General features: G+C 34.9%; 2 protein-coding genes across 7 annotated transcripts; both read right to left on the minus strand.

Annotated features, from left to right (window-relative positions):
* Positions 1-346: 346 nt before the first annotated feature.
* On the minus strand, positions 347-4,774 carry LOC112295919 (mitogen-activated protein kinase homolog NTF6). Of its 5 annotated transcripts, XM_090244755.1 has the most exons (5): positions 4,267-4,726; positions 3,632-3,823; positions 2,733-3,507; positions 1,955-2,141; positions 347-1,664 (listed from the first exon to the last, which is right to left on the minus strand). In XM_090244755.1, the coding sequence occupies exons 3-5, from the start codon at positions 2,733-2,735 to the stop codon at positions 1,531-1,533; spliced, it is 324 nt and encodes a 107-aa protein (XP_090100881.1). In that variant the 5' UTR covers positions 2,736-3,507; positions 3,632-3,823; positions 4,267-4,726; the 3' UTR covers positions 347-1,530. The 5 variants fall into 5 exon arrangements, with proteins under 5 accessions (XP_090100881.1, XP_090100880.1, XP_024403728.1 ...); XM_090244754.1 differs by lacking the exon at positions 2,733-3,507 and adding an exon at positions 4,202-4,266 and having other exon boundaries at positions 347-2,141; positions 4,494-4,774; XM_024547960.3 differs by lacking the exon at positions 2,733-3,507 and having other exon boundaries at positions 4,267-4,731.
* Positions 4,775-5,444: 670 nt separating this feature from the next.
* LOC112295806 (uncharacterized) lies at positions 5,445-8,360 on the minus strand. Of its 2 annotated transcripts, none has more exons than XM_024547773.3 (2): positions 7,935-8,360; positions 5,445-7,614 (listed from the first exon to the last, which is right to left on the minus strand). In XM_024547773.3, exon 2 carries the CDS (start codon positions 7,580-7,582, stop codon positions 5,795-5,797), a length of 1,788 nt encoding a protein of 595 aa, XP_024403541.1. In that variant the 5' UTR covers positions 7,583-7,614; positions 7,935-8,360; the 3' UTR covers positions 5,445-5,794. The 2 variants fall into 2 exon arrangements, with proteins under 2 accessions (XP_024403541.1, XP_024403540.1); XM_024547772.3 differs by having other exon boundaries at positions 5,445-7,635; positions 7,935-8,357.
* Positions 8,361-15,949: the final 7,589 nt, after the last annotated feature.

Below are 15,949 nucleotides of genomic sequence, written 5' to 3' on the forward strand. Positions count from 1 at the left end.
TGAATTTAAACTGAATCTAGTATCTATGATCAAAAAATCTTTATACTAGATGCAGTAATAAAAGTTTTATAACTGATATGAAATATTAAAGCAATTCTAAAATAGGTTTTAGTGTATTGATGAAAAAATTATATTAATTTGAATCTATTTTAAATAGGTAGCTCTTAATAAATTTTGATATATATTAAGTAATAAACAAACAATCATGTTTAGTTTGTAGTTGCTTTATATTTTAAAATAAACTCTTTAAAAAATATTTTTTTTTCATTATAATTATTTTTTAATTTATATTTTATTTAAATTTTTTGACATGTAATATTTCTTATTTTATATTTTTTTATTATATTTCTATAAAAAAAAGTACTACTAATTAGAGGCTCTTGGACTTTTTAGATGTTTGTTTTATGATTTTTAAAATAAATTTTCTATAAATAGAAAAAATAAATTTAATGGTTATTCTCTTCTTATTTTTGAGATAAGCTAATGTGTCTTTCTTCTTAACATAAAATGAAGAACTTAAAAACGCATTTTTTTATATTGTAAATATTTTTATAAATTTATTAATGATTACTTAGTGTATCAAAAATTTTCTTAAAATTTTTGACAAAAATAGTATTAAAATATAATTCATCTAATGAGTGCATATAAAACTCTTTAAGATTATATTCAAAGAAATTAATTTTTAATTTTTTTAAATTTTTTTATTAAGTTGATATGATAAAGACTCGGAAATTTTTGCTATTAAAATTTGTATTACATTTGTATATCAACAGCTAAGAGTGTTGATATTACAGTTTGTATTGAATTCAATTGATAGATAGAAAAAATACTATCAATAAGGCAAATAAAATATAAAAATATTATATGAAAAGGTTTAATAAGTTTATTATTAAGATTAATAAAAAATACATCAACATTGTTATTTTTTAATAATTAGGAAGAGATTGTGTTTTATTTTTTATTGGTTGAAAAAAATATGAAAAAATATACGATTAATATATAAAGTCATGATGTAATTAAAAACTATTTTCTTAAAAAGAATTGCACCACCTTGATTAATATAGACTAAAACAATTAGAAAGAATTTGAACTTAGAGAACAATTTATATATATATATATAGATTTATTTTTATGAAAGGCTTTAAACATCTCCAAAAAACTTAATGAAGAAATCCACATTATACATAGATATATCCACACATGCATATTTTATTTGCCCTTAGTCTTTGCTCCAAGGAATATTGCGGTCCAACCTTTGTGAATCCACAACAGCACCACTCACAAAATTCCAAAAGCATTTCTAAATATTAAGTAATGAAAAAAAAAACACCAAATAAAACAAAAACCATTCGTACCATAAATTTTTAGTTTCATGAAATCTGTTTCTACTGTTTTATTCACTTTTACTGCAACAGAAAGTTTTAGTACATGCGTTACACTATATAATCAAAACATGGCCTTCATAACAAGCTGTAAGATCGGTCACTAGGTAATGAAGATTAGCCAAAGATGGGATGGGATGGGGTGAAGCTATTGCCTCTTAACATCAATATTTGAGTTCATCTTCGCCGATTCCGTCCATATGCAATCCTTCACATAGTCCACTGAAACGGAGGAAATGTCGGATTCAAATTCGAAGATTGCTCCACAATTGGGTTCTTCATCTTGGCCACGATGAGAAGCCAAATAGGCACAAAAAACAATCAGGAATCCAACTCAGAAACCAGGAATATGGCATGGGACTCTTGTGGTGAGAAAAACATACACTAGAGGTGCACCGCAACTAGCAGTGATCCACATCGGAGGCGCTGCATATGCTATAGAGTTGCAGTCAAGCTGGTGTGTTGTAGGAAACTGATTCAGGAATCAATGTTCAATGGCACAAACAATGCCAGTCATCAGAATGGGGTAAACTCAACTCTCTAGTTCAGAAGTTACATCGCCGGAATGATACCTGAGATTCTTTTGGCTGGGTTGAAGACTATCATCTTTTCGGCAAGATCGAGAGCGGTCGGGTTGATGTCTTTGAATTTCTCGGTGAAAGGAACGTGTGGTTTTCGAGTCAAACATTCCTTCACATATCGCCTGCTGTTCAAGTCTCTCAGAAAGTGGAGGTCCTCGTCCTCGGGAGTCCCGACGAGCTGCCATTCATAAAGAAGACAACTCAGAGGCCAAGAGACGGGTTGTAAGTTAGTGGAGTAACATTACAAGTTCAGTTACCATCGAACATGACAACCTCAACAGCAGTTGAGAAATAGATCAGTAAGGCAGATGTGCCAGGGTTGTTTGTGACTTAGGAATGCTACTTTTTGAACTAATCCCCTCTTACTGAAAGTCAATGCAGCTGATAAGATAGGCTTGCAGATGCAGTGCAGATGCAGTGGGTTTCACTACCAGGTCATTTTTTAATTTCAGAGGTCAATATGTCCCATGAGAGTTTCATCAGAACAATCAACACAGTATCAGATGTACATTCGTAAAGTGATGCTTAAAGGATTCATTCCTAAGTTACCTCTTTTCCGCCCAGACAGAAGGGTCAGAAACAGCACAACCACATGCCAAATTGGGTAACAAGGTGTACTTCTATGATGAGGAGGATCTGGTTTACGTAGTCACTGCCCTGTAATAATGGAGCTCCGAGGTATAACTCTAGTAGGATACATCCCACGGACCACACATCAACTGCAGTATCATATGTCGGGCAAATAAAAAGTAACTCTGGTGCTCTGTACCATCTTGTTACAACATACTCCATCAAAGATTCTGCTTCAGTGCATATGCGTGCCAAGCCAGAATCTGCAATTTTCAGTGATCAATCGAAATTGACCAAAATATTGGCAGGTTTCGAACCCCGGTGAAAGACCTTCTCTGAATGAATGTATTTCAACCCCCGCAAAATTCGACTTAGGATATACTGCATCCAGGTTATACGTGTTAAAAACATTCCCATGCGTTAGACGGGGAATCTGGAGATCTTTTTACAATCTAAAAAGACTACAAGGAATACTTTTAATCTTCTATTTCCAGTCTAACTCTGCATTGACTGGAACAATTCAACTTGTGGCCACTGGTTCATGGTAGCAAATACAGACATATCCATGATCGATAACTCAGACCTCAAGTTATGCTTACTCTAGTCATTCGTGCTTGGGCTTTTGCAGAACAGAGAAATCTATTCGGATTATCGATCGTGCGGATTCTTATGGACACTGAACAATTCTAGATGACCAGCACATACAGCAAAATGTTTACAGCCCCATGCTGCAGTCATGCTCCCACCAAAAACACGTATGAGAGAACTAAAAGATTGCATTATCCTCCCACGTCACTGCACATATTACATTCAGAATGTTCAGTTTCATCTTTCTGATTAGTACGTTCTCGTGATTCATAAGCCTGAGAAGTTTAATTTCACGAATGGTCCGCTTCGCGTAATCTGGGTCGTTGACGCCATTCACAAACTTTTTGACTGCTACCTTCTCACCCGTTATTGAATCAATCATTGAGCTGCACAAGCAAAAAAAACAGAAAAATGTTTTTTTCTCCACTGTAATGAGCATCACGAACCACTTACTGGTTTCAGAAAGACGAGGAATCTTAAGAAGAATTTTCCTAAGGAAGAATTTCTCACCACACGGGACCACAAGCTCCACATCCGAGCAGTTGAATTGGTGGTGTGTATCTACTGGAGACTTCAAAATCAAATCCTTCCTTGGTAAACTTGACATACTGACCTCCATGGGTTGGAACTACTACAACATTCGGTTCTGCCTCTTCGTCACTACTACTCTGATCCATGTAGTCACGTCAATCCGAGATGACTCTGACAAATTTGCGACATAAACCATGTTAGTGATTCAATACTTTGAATAGGAAAGAAGCAAATCGAAGTTACGCACCAGCTAATGGATTTTAAGCGAGCACAGCTTTCTAACTATTCAGAAAGCACGACCTGAGAAGGAGGAAGATAATATCTTAGAAGAAACCCTCTTCCCAAACACAATACTATAAGAATCAAATGAGCTTGAACTGACAGAAAATGAAACTCACGAATCACTACACAAGGCCAAACAACTAGTCAGAATCAGCACAACCGGTTGTATGAGAAGTAAATGGCAATTTGAAACTGTTTTTCAGCGAAACAAGTTCAGGAACAGATTTAGCTTGTTGTAAGTAGCTGGTGATCGCTGTTGGATCTGACCTCCAGGCACAGCTATGCTTTGAGAATGACTAAAAAAACCGAGAGGATCAGCAACTTGGTCTAACCTGTGGAAGTCCCCCGAGCACCACGGAATTCAGCACATCAGTCGCAGTTGCAAATCAAGCACCCTGGAGCGCTAATTGAACAAATTCTCACACGTAAAGATGGCCCAAACTCCATCTCTAGGTGGATTTGTAAGCAAAACTGACATGCTACACCAGTTACATTACGATGGTATTCATACAAGTATACGAGCCTAGGGTTGTTCTGCTAATGCAAAAGAACAACTTACTTATCAAACAAAGCCACAATAAACTTAGAAACACCGAAATTCCTTGATTATGCGGCATCAAAGAGCCCCATCCATGCCCTACCACCTGGTCCCTTCGGAGAACTGTGCCGCTTTTCTAGATTCCGACCCGAGCAGACAATGGATCTCCGTGTAAACAGCTACCAATTAATTATAACGTCAGATACCGAGGCAAAACACATGTTATTTATACACTTGAGCATCATTTGATGACGTGCACGGACTCAATTTTTCTGGCTCCTACCGATTAAGTTGGACGTCAGATCTCACGGCGTAAGCGGTGGGAGATGTCAACAGAAGCAGTATCGTGCTCCAACTGGCGAGAGGCTTTTGAACGTGTTCGTGGTGTAATGCCTTTTTCAGCAGTGCAGGTGTGCAGTTGTCATCGCTATTCAACGGAATGATTGTCGTTTTGACTTATTGGTATAGTGTATCTCTTCCCCTATGCTAGTATCCATTCACCTTCGTTTGCTCCTTTCAAAAGCATATAACACTGGTTGAAGTCTGTGTATGTTTAGGTGATGATAGTGTTCCGATTTTAATCAGATTTTCATTGATTGTATTACCATTCGCACTTTTGAAATAAACAGTTGGCGAGCATATGTGATTGTGTAAAAAAAGGCGGATTTGCTAAATATTCTCCATCTGAATAGTCACACATATGGTAACGTGCAACGTCGTTATCAATTCTAAATATGGAGTTGATACCATCTTCAGTTTTCAAGCGTTGTGTTTGCACGAGTCAGGCATTTTCAGTTTGAATTTTAGAGTATTCCTCTTTAAATGAACTCATTTTTCTTTACAAGCCCTCATTTGTCACAGTCAAGAGCATCATGTGATGTCATTTGGAGATCTTGGATGCACAATATATTCAAAGACTGCATTGAAAACCCTGAATTCTGAAACCATGTCAGACGTCGACTGTGACGAGAGTGGTGCTAAAATTTCAAAATTTCTTACGCGTTGTGGATGAGTAGATGGCACACGCGAATGACTACCGACGCTCTGGCAACTCTTAGAAACAAGCCCAAGAGAATTGCGAGGTTTCTAGTACACTCCCTGGCACAATGATACGGATCACCTGCAGGTGAAGTCTCAAGCTTACAAAGAGGGAAAAGAGAGTTGTAACTGTGAAGCTTTCGACCAGAGAATTCAAATTCACTATGAAGATTATTTTCTAAGATATGAACCAGCCGGGTAGCTTTGCTGTGGTACCAGCAGAGATTCTAGTGACCTAGACTAGCATGTATGGTACAATGCAGCATGATCGGAATGGGTGATGATCACACGAAACCTTCTGCAATCGGGAGATGCAACTGGTTAGGCCCTTGACTGCCAAGGAAGAAGTTCACAGGCTCGGCAACTAGCTCAAGCGACGACCTTCCGAAGTATAACGACTCCTTAACTATTCGCTTTTCATCCAATGTCATGTCCCCCGAGATATCGATCGTAAAACTGCCCTCCATTTTCACCCCGGGCTCATCGGTGTACCTCGGATTCGTGTTCTCCGAACTGAAAAGTGTTACATCCATAGTCGTCTGTCCACTTCTAGCTGGATAATAGGTCTTGCTGATGCACTGATCGACGTTCACCACATCACCCTTTCTAACATAGATATGAAACCGATTTCTGCATCGCCTTAAATTATTGATGACCTGGAGGTGGTCCTCTCGATCGACCCCATATTTGAATTCCTCCACACACTCGACCCCATAAGTCTTCTTGCTCACTCTGGAGATGATAGTGTCAGGATTGAGCGCCGACATTACGGCACCCAAGGATATCGCGCTCACGGGATTCCCGGGTACAATGATGTGCCTCACTTCACTGGAGAATCGCCGTTTGATGCACTGGATGAGATACTCTGACTTAGCCAATCCGCCGACAACGGCGATGACAGTAACGCCTTGCACTTCTCTCAATTTATCGGAAATGAGAGTTAAGTTCTGATTGATTATAGGATCGAAAATGGATTTCATCTGATCGTACCTAATCTCATATAAGCCATCATTCAACGCCCTTGCAACATCGTTGTCCATACTCGCGTACGGTTTCATCATATTCAACAATTCGTAATGAAGTGATATGTCGGTGGAGCGATTACTCCTAGTTAGATCACCGAAGCTGGCCTTCGCTTCGTCCCATTCTTTGAGTAATGAGGCATAAAGAGACGGCTGCTGATCCAGGGCCCCATCCAGACATGGAATTGATTGTATCATAAACTTAATAAAAGATTGGTCAACGTAAATGCTGCCGCACAAACCTCCAGAGCTGAATGTCACTTCTTTCACTTGATAGCTACTCTGACCAATGGCAACGACCTGCTCTACAACAATGTCGGAAGTCCCGCCACCGATGTCGGCAATCAGGATCTTATCATTAACAGTGATGGCGCTTTCGTGTAAATGCTGGTAACAGTGAAAGAAGGCTGCTTCTGGCTCCAACACGATGCTAAGGTGACTATCGTCGGTCCCGCTCACCAAGCCCGCCCTCACCATGCAATCCTTCATCACCGATTTCGCAACATTATCCCAAATTGATGGAACCGTTATGCACCACTGAATCAGATCATTGGTCAGGTCTAAATTTCTGTACTGCCCCCGTAAGGTTTTGAGGATTAAAGCTCCCATTTCCCGCAAATAATCCGTGATGACCCTCTCATTTGTAAGCCCTGCAGGAAGCGACGGTAGGGGTACTCTTGCCATTCTTTCATTTGCCAGGTAGAGTTTGAACTTCGTGATGTATCTGCCAACTTCCGGTAGTGGAGCATTGTCATTTTGTGCGCCAGAATGTTTCCGTCTGCGTTGTTCTTTAGTTAACTTGGCCATGTCTCTAGTGTACTCAGAGCGGGCAGTGAAACCCCAAGAATTTAACCTCCACTGATCTTCATGACCGGGTACCTTCTTGTAGTAACTCACTGTTGGAGTTTTGGGATAGAGGTTTGATGAGTTTGGATACTCGAAAAAGGAATTAATTTTGTATGGCTCCGAGATAAGTGCAAAGGAGAATCCGGAGTATGTGGTGCCGAAGTCGAGTCCCACCACCACCATACGTCTTGGATTTAACGGCATCCTTGAAAGTTGTAGAATTCTAAAATTGATGTCTGATAACCTCGGCAACATTTCTAATGTTTAGAAACAGTCCAGATTTCATCAGAATCTCAAAATCAGAACTTTGGGGTTATGGTTCCAAGAGCTCAAATGGTCACTCCAAATTACCGATAGTAACGCTAAGGTGGTAACATAGGATTCCAACACTGAAGAGTATCACACGAATTGCTGCAACGTTGTTGTTCTCGAGCGAGGATTTGAAAAAACCATTTCTACAACTGTTGAACAAGGATTCCCAATATAAACTATTGACTCTATTCAAGAGCAACACCTACCAAAACGATCCTTCACTTGAAAGAGGCGTGTAACTTACCGACACACCGACTTCAGGGTGGTGAAGGACTTCGAAGCGAGCGACTACTCCAGGTGCAAAGCCAAACACGGCGCTGGATCCATCGCCACGAAAGAACAGGAGCACTTCTCCACAAAGTACCAACTGATCGCAAGTACTCTTGCAGTATCACTGAACCACAGCAGCAGCAGCTTCAGTAATCCTCGAATCTCGATCTGGTTCCACCTAATCTGTTGCGAGTCCGATACGAAACCTAATGCAGTGCTGCAACGCCTGCTCATCTAATGGCAACTCGTTTCGTTCAACGACGTGAATTTGATGACCTGGGAAAGTTGCAGACAACGTCGCAGATGATATGCAAGAGTTGCAAGTGAACTGTAGATGGTAAGCAGAGCCTTTTGAAAGAAAGCGGACTCAGCACTGGGAAACACACAACCAGTCCAGTGCAGGTAATCACACGGTCTAGCAATCCAAGGGAAGGTCACTTGACCTACACACGAAGTCAAAGGAGAAGCTTCTAAATAAAAGATCTAAATGTCGGAAAACTTACTGCACATCGGGATTTGCTTTTTCGTTTGGAATGGAAAAACTTCACGATCCAAAAATACATGATATTATATCCTCCAAAGGTCCTTCTCAAATTCTGTCTGCAACCATCCCTAGAGTCGCCGGATATTTCATCGTATTGCTTCTATATTCGATGTAATTCAAAGGCATCCTTTACCGAGATTATGTCAACATACCTGAATCAACAAAAACAGTTTCAAAACAAGTGCCCACCAGATTCTACCTGAACCGAGAGAGTGAAATCTCAGTTTCGGAGAATAAGTCGTTATCATTTCTTATAAATGAAAATGGTAACACGTGTTTTTTTTTTATTTTTTGGAAACGAGAACCAACTCTTACTCCAAAAGCTTGAAATGTGATCCGAATCCTAAAATTCACTTGAGATGCGACTGTTTCAAATCCTAACTGTGATGGAACAATGCTGATGCCACGCACACTACAAGTGGGGATCATCTGCTGGCACATAGTAAGGTACCTCTATGTTTAGCCCGTAAAAGGAAGATGGGAAGAGCATCCCCATTTATGCATCACTGCACTTCGCCACCATTGCACCTTAAGCCCTAATTACGAATGTATGAACCTAGTATGCACAAAAAGTTGAAGAGATAAAGTTAAACAACACAAGAGCCCTTCAAGTGACTTCCACTCAGTAAGTTCTGTTTGATACTCATGTCAGTAAAAATAGCCAAAATAAAATCTGGAATGCTATTCATCGAAGAATATCCTACTGACTTTGACACACACACAATCTAATAAACTTACAATTTCCCACAATTATCCTCATGGTCTCGGCCTTCGGAGAAAGCTGATTCCGAAGCTTATCTCCTCGCAACGACGATTCCACACCACGTGGTTGCTAGTAAATTCTTCTGACACTGCTATTCTTTTGAATTTAATTTTTGTCTCGCATCTCTTATGTGGTCGATAGATATAAGTTAGGGTAGGTGGTTTGTTTCATTTGTTTTCACAAGCTAGTAGGGGTGAATCTTGTACAAAGTTTTGTCTAGTATGTTAGAGTTTGAATCATTAATTTTTTGATGTTGTTTTAAAATTTGGTTGTTGGAGATTGTTCAAAATTCTTACCAAGTTTTTTTGATTGGTGAAGAAAAATCCTTTTTTGGAAACCTTTGCTTTTAGATGTAATTTAAAGAAGAAGGCATGAAATACATTAGATCATTTTTAATTCAAGTTTAAATATATGAATTCATTTCTTAATGAAAACAATTACAAGAAGTATTTTTTTAAATTTAATTTTTTTATATAACTATTTTTTGCAATTTTAGTCTCTTGCCTTGTCTTCTACATAATAAGTTTCCCTAATTTGTTATTTTTTGGTAGTTTAAGGTCATTTTGGATACACAATGGTTTTATTAGAATTTTACAAATCATAATAATCTTCTATAAGTATTTTTAATTTTTAAAATATTCAAGTGAAGTTAGATGTGAGTGATTTAATTAAAATAGAAGTATGTAAAATATATATATATATATATATATATATATACTTGCGTATGATTTTACTTAAGTAATATTAAAAATATGTTATCTTTGTTGACATTGATTTAAACATTTTAATTATTTTTAAGCAAGTAACTTATTTTTTAAAAAATTCTTTTGTATTTATTTCTTTTTGTAACAAAGAAATATGTTAAATTCATGTATTCTAATATTTAATGGTTTAAAAAATAACTATGACCTTCAATTATCTACAAATAGTAAGTTGGTATTAAGAAAATTAGTGATTCAAATCCTAAATGAGAAATTACAATCTTGCCAAGTATATATGAATTAAGAAATAATAACACTTTTATATCTTTAAAAAAATCTAAAAATCTAAAATAATCTATACTTTATGTCTTACCTACAAGTATGGTATGTTGACTTCAAAAATATAAATGATTTAAAATCAATAATAAAAATTAATAATGTATTAAGTATTTTTGATAATATATAAATAAAGAATTTTTAAAATAATTATTATAATATATTATTTAAAATTATCTGATATCTTATTTTAAATTATATATATACATTAAATATTATATTATTTAAAATTATCTGATTAATACTATATAATTCAAAATTCTTATATTAAATATACTATTTAAATTTAATCATACAAAGAATTTTATAAAAAATGAGATAAATATTACTTCACTTTTCTATAAACAATGTGCACAGTTTAAAAATAACTCATCCATAAACATTTTAAGTTTTTCTCAATGTATAACATATGATAATAAGGTTTTTATTTTAAATTTTATTAAAAATAGTAATTTTCATATTATTATATTAAATTATTTATAATAAAGTTTAATATTTTGGTATTTTTAAATACACTAGTTTCATTCTTTAAATGAAATGAAATTCTAATTTGTATTTCAAATATGTTTTTTAATATATAATCAATAAAATTTGATTAAATTTAATAAATTTAAAAATTATATATATATATATATAATTTTTAAACATCTATGATTATAACATAATTTTTATTTATTGATTTATCTTTTAATATTTTTTTGTTACCTTGTATTTTTTTATTCCATTATTCATGTGAACCAAAACATATTATCACATTTGATTCAGAAATAATAACTTCAAGTTCTATAATTCAATGTACAAGCATCAGCAATAAGATACTTGTATCTTTAATGCAATCATAACTTTACTTACATTTTTAACATCAACTTGCAAAAAATATTATTTTTTTATAAAGTGTGAATTGAAAGAAACCTTTCTTTTTAAATATATGTTTAATAAAATTTAAAGTTTAGTTTTATCATGAATATCAAATAAATAATTTATTATATTTTCTATCTTAAAAAATAGATTCCGAATGTTCTAAAAATTATTTATTTTAGTATATTTATAAATATTTATACCACTTAGAAGAAAAAAAATTAAATAGTAGGAACATGATATGTTTATACAAAAATAAATCAAAATATTATAAATAAACATGTAATTATTTTAGTTTCATAATTTTGCTTTTGTTCTCCTTTAACAAAATCTTATATTTATGAGATTACTTTTAGAGGAATGTTAAAATGATCCACCCATTTACTAAATCAATCCACCCTATTATAACTATCATTAGGAGAATGGATCATCTCCAAAAACAGTCATTACAATCATAGCTTTCATCCCGCCTTCCTCGTTTCCAGCCCCCCTCTCCCTCTTTTTATAGCCTTCCTCATCCCAACCCCTCTTGTTCCCTCCATTCTTAACTCTCATCTCAACCCCCCTCATTCCAACTAGTTCATGTTCCCAACTCTATGAGTCTTAGTTGAGAGTTGTAGCAAAACACAGATTAGCTGCAAAGCTCAATTCACACCGCCTTGATGTGTTAGACAATACTCCGAAAGCGTCCCCAATTAGAAGTACTACAAAGACCCCCGGATGTGATTGATACAATGAAGTGGTGTTCTGATTGGAGCCCCATGCATCGGTATTCCAAGAACAAATCTGCAGAGAACAACAGCGCATACACATTGCACTTCGATTATTACATAACGAAATGGGGACAGCAGTAGAATTGCCACAGAAACAATAGGATGATTTGAGGCAACATAATGTTGCAATATGTGACTTCACAACGTAGATGCTGTCAATGAGCAAAGGCTTACCTGCTTCCCAGTGCGCTCAACAAGTCCACCGACTTCACCAGTTCCATGAAAGGACGTTCCAAGCGAAAACTTCAATTTGACACCAAAGAAAAGCATTCAGAACCATGTCGAGATTTCATTGTATGTGTGAAGAAAGGTCGATTCAAAACACAGATTAAACACAGACCTTTACAGTAACAACTTGGTGATTGCCGTCACTTTCAAACTTGGAGTAAATTACGGGTTCATTACTTTGAACCTTGATTTCCTCCTCACACACTTTGGGGTTGAGAAAAGAAACAGAAGGTGCTGCTTCATTTCTAGTAGGATGTATATTTTGCTCCAATTGGGGTAGAGGCGAATGCTGACAATAGAGCTGTGCAGAAGTTCAAAACATTTTTATTCTGCATAAGCTCTTGGTGAAGTTTTTACAATATGTTGGATCCAGAGGCGTGAGTGATATCACTGGAGTGCGTGTGTGAGTGGCGACAGTGACGAGGCTTTTCTCGTTAAATCAGGAGTGGCAAGCTCTGGGAGTTGGTACAGTGGTGGTTGCTCATCCGGTTTGTAAAGAATCCTGAAGAGACAACTCAAGGAGTCTAATGTTGTGATTGAGTTGCACTAAATTTTGCATTGGTAAGGTGAGAAAAGATACCCATTTAAGATTCAAGCTTCGGAAAGCTCACAACATACATCAAACTTCCATCCACATTGCTATTTACAAAGATATGGTAACCTACAACCAAACACACAATCAAACTGTCCACTTCACGAATACGTAGTCATAATTAAACAGACACATATCACTAATCCAGGACAATAACAAAAATCTAAGACAAACATATAACAAAACTAGGTGAGAATCCAATCCAAACCACTCTACTGAACACCACAAGAGGGTCCCATATCAAAAGAATATCACTTGAAAATTCCACACAATATGCAAGAATTACATTTGCATCTAGATTCAAAAATGACATGTCAATTAGACTCACCTTGTCACAACACACCTTCCAAACAATAACTTTTTAACAACATACAAAAAGCTACTTCCTAGCACACATGTAATTCCAATCCTTAGAAAATTGCACTTAATCAAAAAATCCATATAAATCACACTCAAAAATTGAAGTCTTCATTCAAGGCAATAAAAAAAATAATAAAAAAAAAGTATACTGAATTGAGCCACACAATAACAATTAATGCAAGAAGGAGAGTATTGGTTAGATAAATAAATGGCACATTTGAACAAAGAAAGGAAAAAAAAAAAAAAAAAAGAAAGAAAAAAAAGAAAAAAAAAAAAAGAGAGAAACAATAGTATAGCATGAGGCAAAGCAAGCAAGCTGAATAGATTGAGGTAGAGCCATCAAAATGTTGTTGAAAAGAAAACTCAATTGAGGCTCATGCAACTGAAAACAACAAGTGGAATGAAGAAAGGGAGTTGAGATGAGAATTAGGAATAGGAAAATAAGGAAGGTTGAGATGTAGAAGGATGAGAATAGAGGAAATAAGGAATGATGATGATAATAATGGTTTTTGGAGATGATCAATTTTTTTAATGATGGTTATAATAAGATAGATTATTTTAATATTTTTTAATTTTTATTAATAAAAATATCACATATATTTCTAAAATTGGCCAAAATATCAAGAATATTCATGATAATATTAAATCTATCATTATTTTTAATTATTTTTAATTTTTTCATAATAATTAAAAAATTACCTTTTGAAGCAATAACTTATCTATTTTTTGTTTTTTTTAGTTTAAATTGTGGCCCAAAGTACATGCCATGCACATTTGGTACAATATTTTTGCTTATTTCTTAGGCACCTCTCAAAATGGATGACACAAACTACTTATCTTTTTCTTATATATGTTGTGTTTCTTCTTTTCCTTCTCAAATATCAATAGTTCTAATTTTCTTCTTATGCAAGTTTCAACAATCAAGGATTTTGAGAGTTTTGGTTTGTCAAACATTGATAGTTGTGGTTCTATTCTTGTGTTGGTTTATGCAACTAATGTTTCTATAAGCTACTAACTTATTATTTGATATGCAAATGCATGGGAATTTATAGGCATGCTTAAATTAATAAACACCAAATTTAATTTTGTATATGCATGTTGATGAGATTACAATCCATTGGTTCATTTTTAACTGAATCGGATGGCCATTATAGAATGTGTTTAATCTATCATAGTTCATCTATAGTAATGAAATCATACAAAAATCTATAACTAATTCAATATCATAAGGATCTTTCTATAAAAATCTCTTACTATTATTGTAACTTAAACCAACATTATTATTTAGAAAAAGCATGATTGTTACACTATTTGGAGTAGCAATTGTTCTATTTGGAGTAGCAATTGTTCTATTTTAAATGAGATTCTTTCAAAAGAATCAAAATTCACTTGTTTTGAAATACAAAGGGACTTTCAATTGTTGCACAAATCATACTTATCATATAAACAAAGATCATTGCACAAAACATATCGAGTATTACAAACCAATGATAAAGTATGTAATTTAAATCAAATACAAATGCACATCCAAAACACTTTCAAAAAAAAGATTGAAAATCTATACCAAATTAAATTAAGCTATCTCTCATAACAAAAAGGAAGAATTCAAGAATGTAAGTGTGAATGTAAGAAAAATCCTAAAACTTTACTAAAATGGTTAAAAAAACCATAACCAAACAAATCTTTATAAGAAAATCTCTCACTTTCAAAATTACTGAAAAGACTTGACTTGACAAAAATGTCAAGTCAAGGATTTTTTTTTCCATTTAAGTACTCAAACTCTAATTGACATGAAAAAATTAACTAACAAAAAAGCTATCAAATGCTGAAAAACTACTAATCAAACTAAACTATATATATTCAATGGAATTTGGTTCTCGATGCCATATCACATGACACTTTTCATATAAACAAAGATTGTTACACACAATATATTAAGTGCTACAAATCAATCACAAAGTATGTAATTTAATCCAAATACAAATCTTAGGCCTGCAAAACCATCAAGCTTTGTAGTTCACTAGTAATCACCTCCAGATTACTATAGATCCAACATATCTACAAACAAAAGGATTTTGCCAGCCATCAACCCAACTTCATTCCTATAATATGCTTATCAATAGAAACTAATATAAATATAAAATGAGGTAATCATAGAAAACCTCCAGAAATAATATCCGCAACTAGGAGAAGGTACCAAAAAAAAAAATCCAGAAATCCACATTGGATCCTCATCTCCAACAATACATAAGCAAAAATCAAAGTAAATCAAAGCAACTGACACTTGCCTATAGTTGATGGTCACAAATTACAGAACTTGTAATAATAAAAGACAATTGTAATAAAATGAAATATAGAGAAGTGAAAGAAAATCAAAAACTCACTCAAAAAGCAATTGGTATTTAGTAAATGCCACTTCAATGCTCCAAATGGCCTCCACTCCAAAAATTGAGCATTCCAATGAACTCTTTAGGCCTCCTCTAGATAAAATTGACTCAAAAATAATCAAATTTGGACTCCATATGAACTTGGAGTGAACTTCCAAACTTGACACTTTAAGAATTTTAAACATTTATATATTTATTTATTATTTTAATACTGGCCTATAATCGCGCATTTGGTCTATAACCGTGGGTCACTGTCACCGTGGTCCTATGATCGTGAAGAGCTTTTGACCGTGGTGGTTGGTCACTGTGGGTCCTATGACAGCAATGGACCTTAAATCGTGGGCCCTATGACAGCAATGGACCTTAAATCGTGGGCCCTATGACAGCAATGGACCTTAAATCGTGGGCCCTATTACTGTTCGCACACAAGGTCGTGGCTTGACGCCT

The sequence above is a fragment of the Physcomitrium patens genome, chromosome 19 (genome assembly GCF_059467195.1).
Source record: "Physcomitrium patens ecotype Gransden chromosome 19, ASM5946719v1, whole genome shotgun sequence".
In the NCBI taxonomy this organism is placed as follows: Eukaryota; Viridiplantae; Streptophyta; class Bryopsida; order Funariales; family Funariaceae; genus Physcomitrium; species Physcomitrium patens.

Coding starts and splice junctions, on each gene's coding strand:
- LOC112295919 (XM_024547959.3), bottom strand. CDS start 3,798: ATGGATCAGAGTAGTAGTGACGAAGAGGCAGAACCGAATGTTGTAGTA. Junction 3,508..3,631: donor GGAGCTTGTGGTCCCGTGTG/GTGAGAAATTCT, acceptor TTGCTTGTGCAG/CTCAATGATTGATTCAATAA.
- LOC112295806 (XM_024547772.3), bottom strand. CDS start 7,633: ATGTTGCCGAGGTTATCAGACATCAATTTTAGAATTCTACAACTTTCA.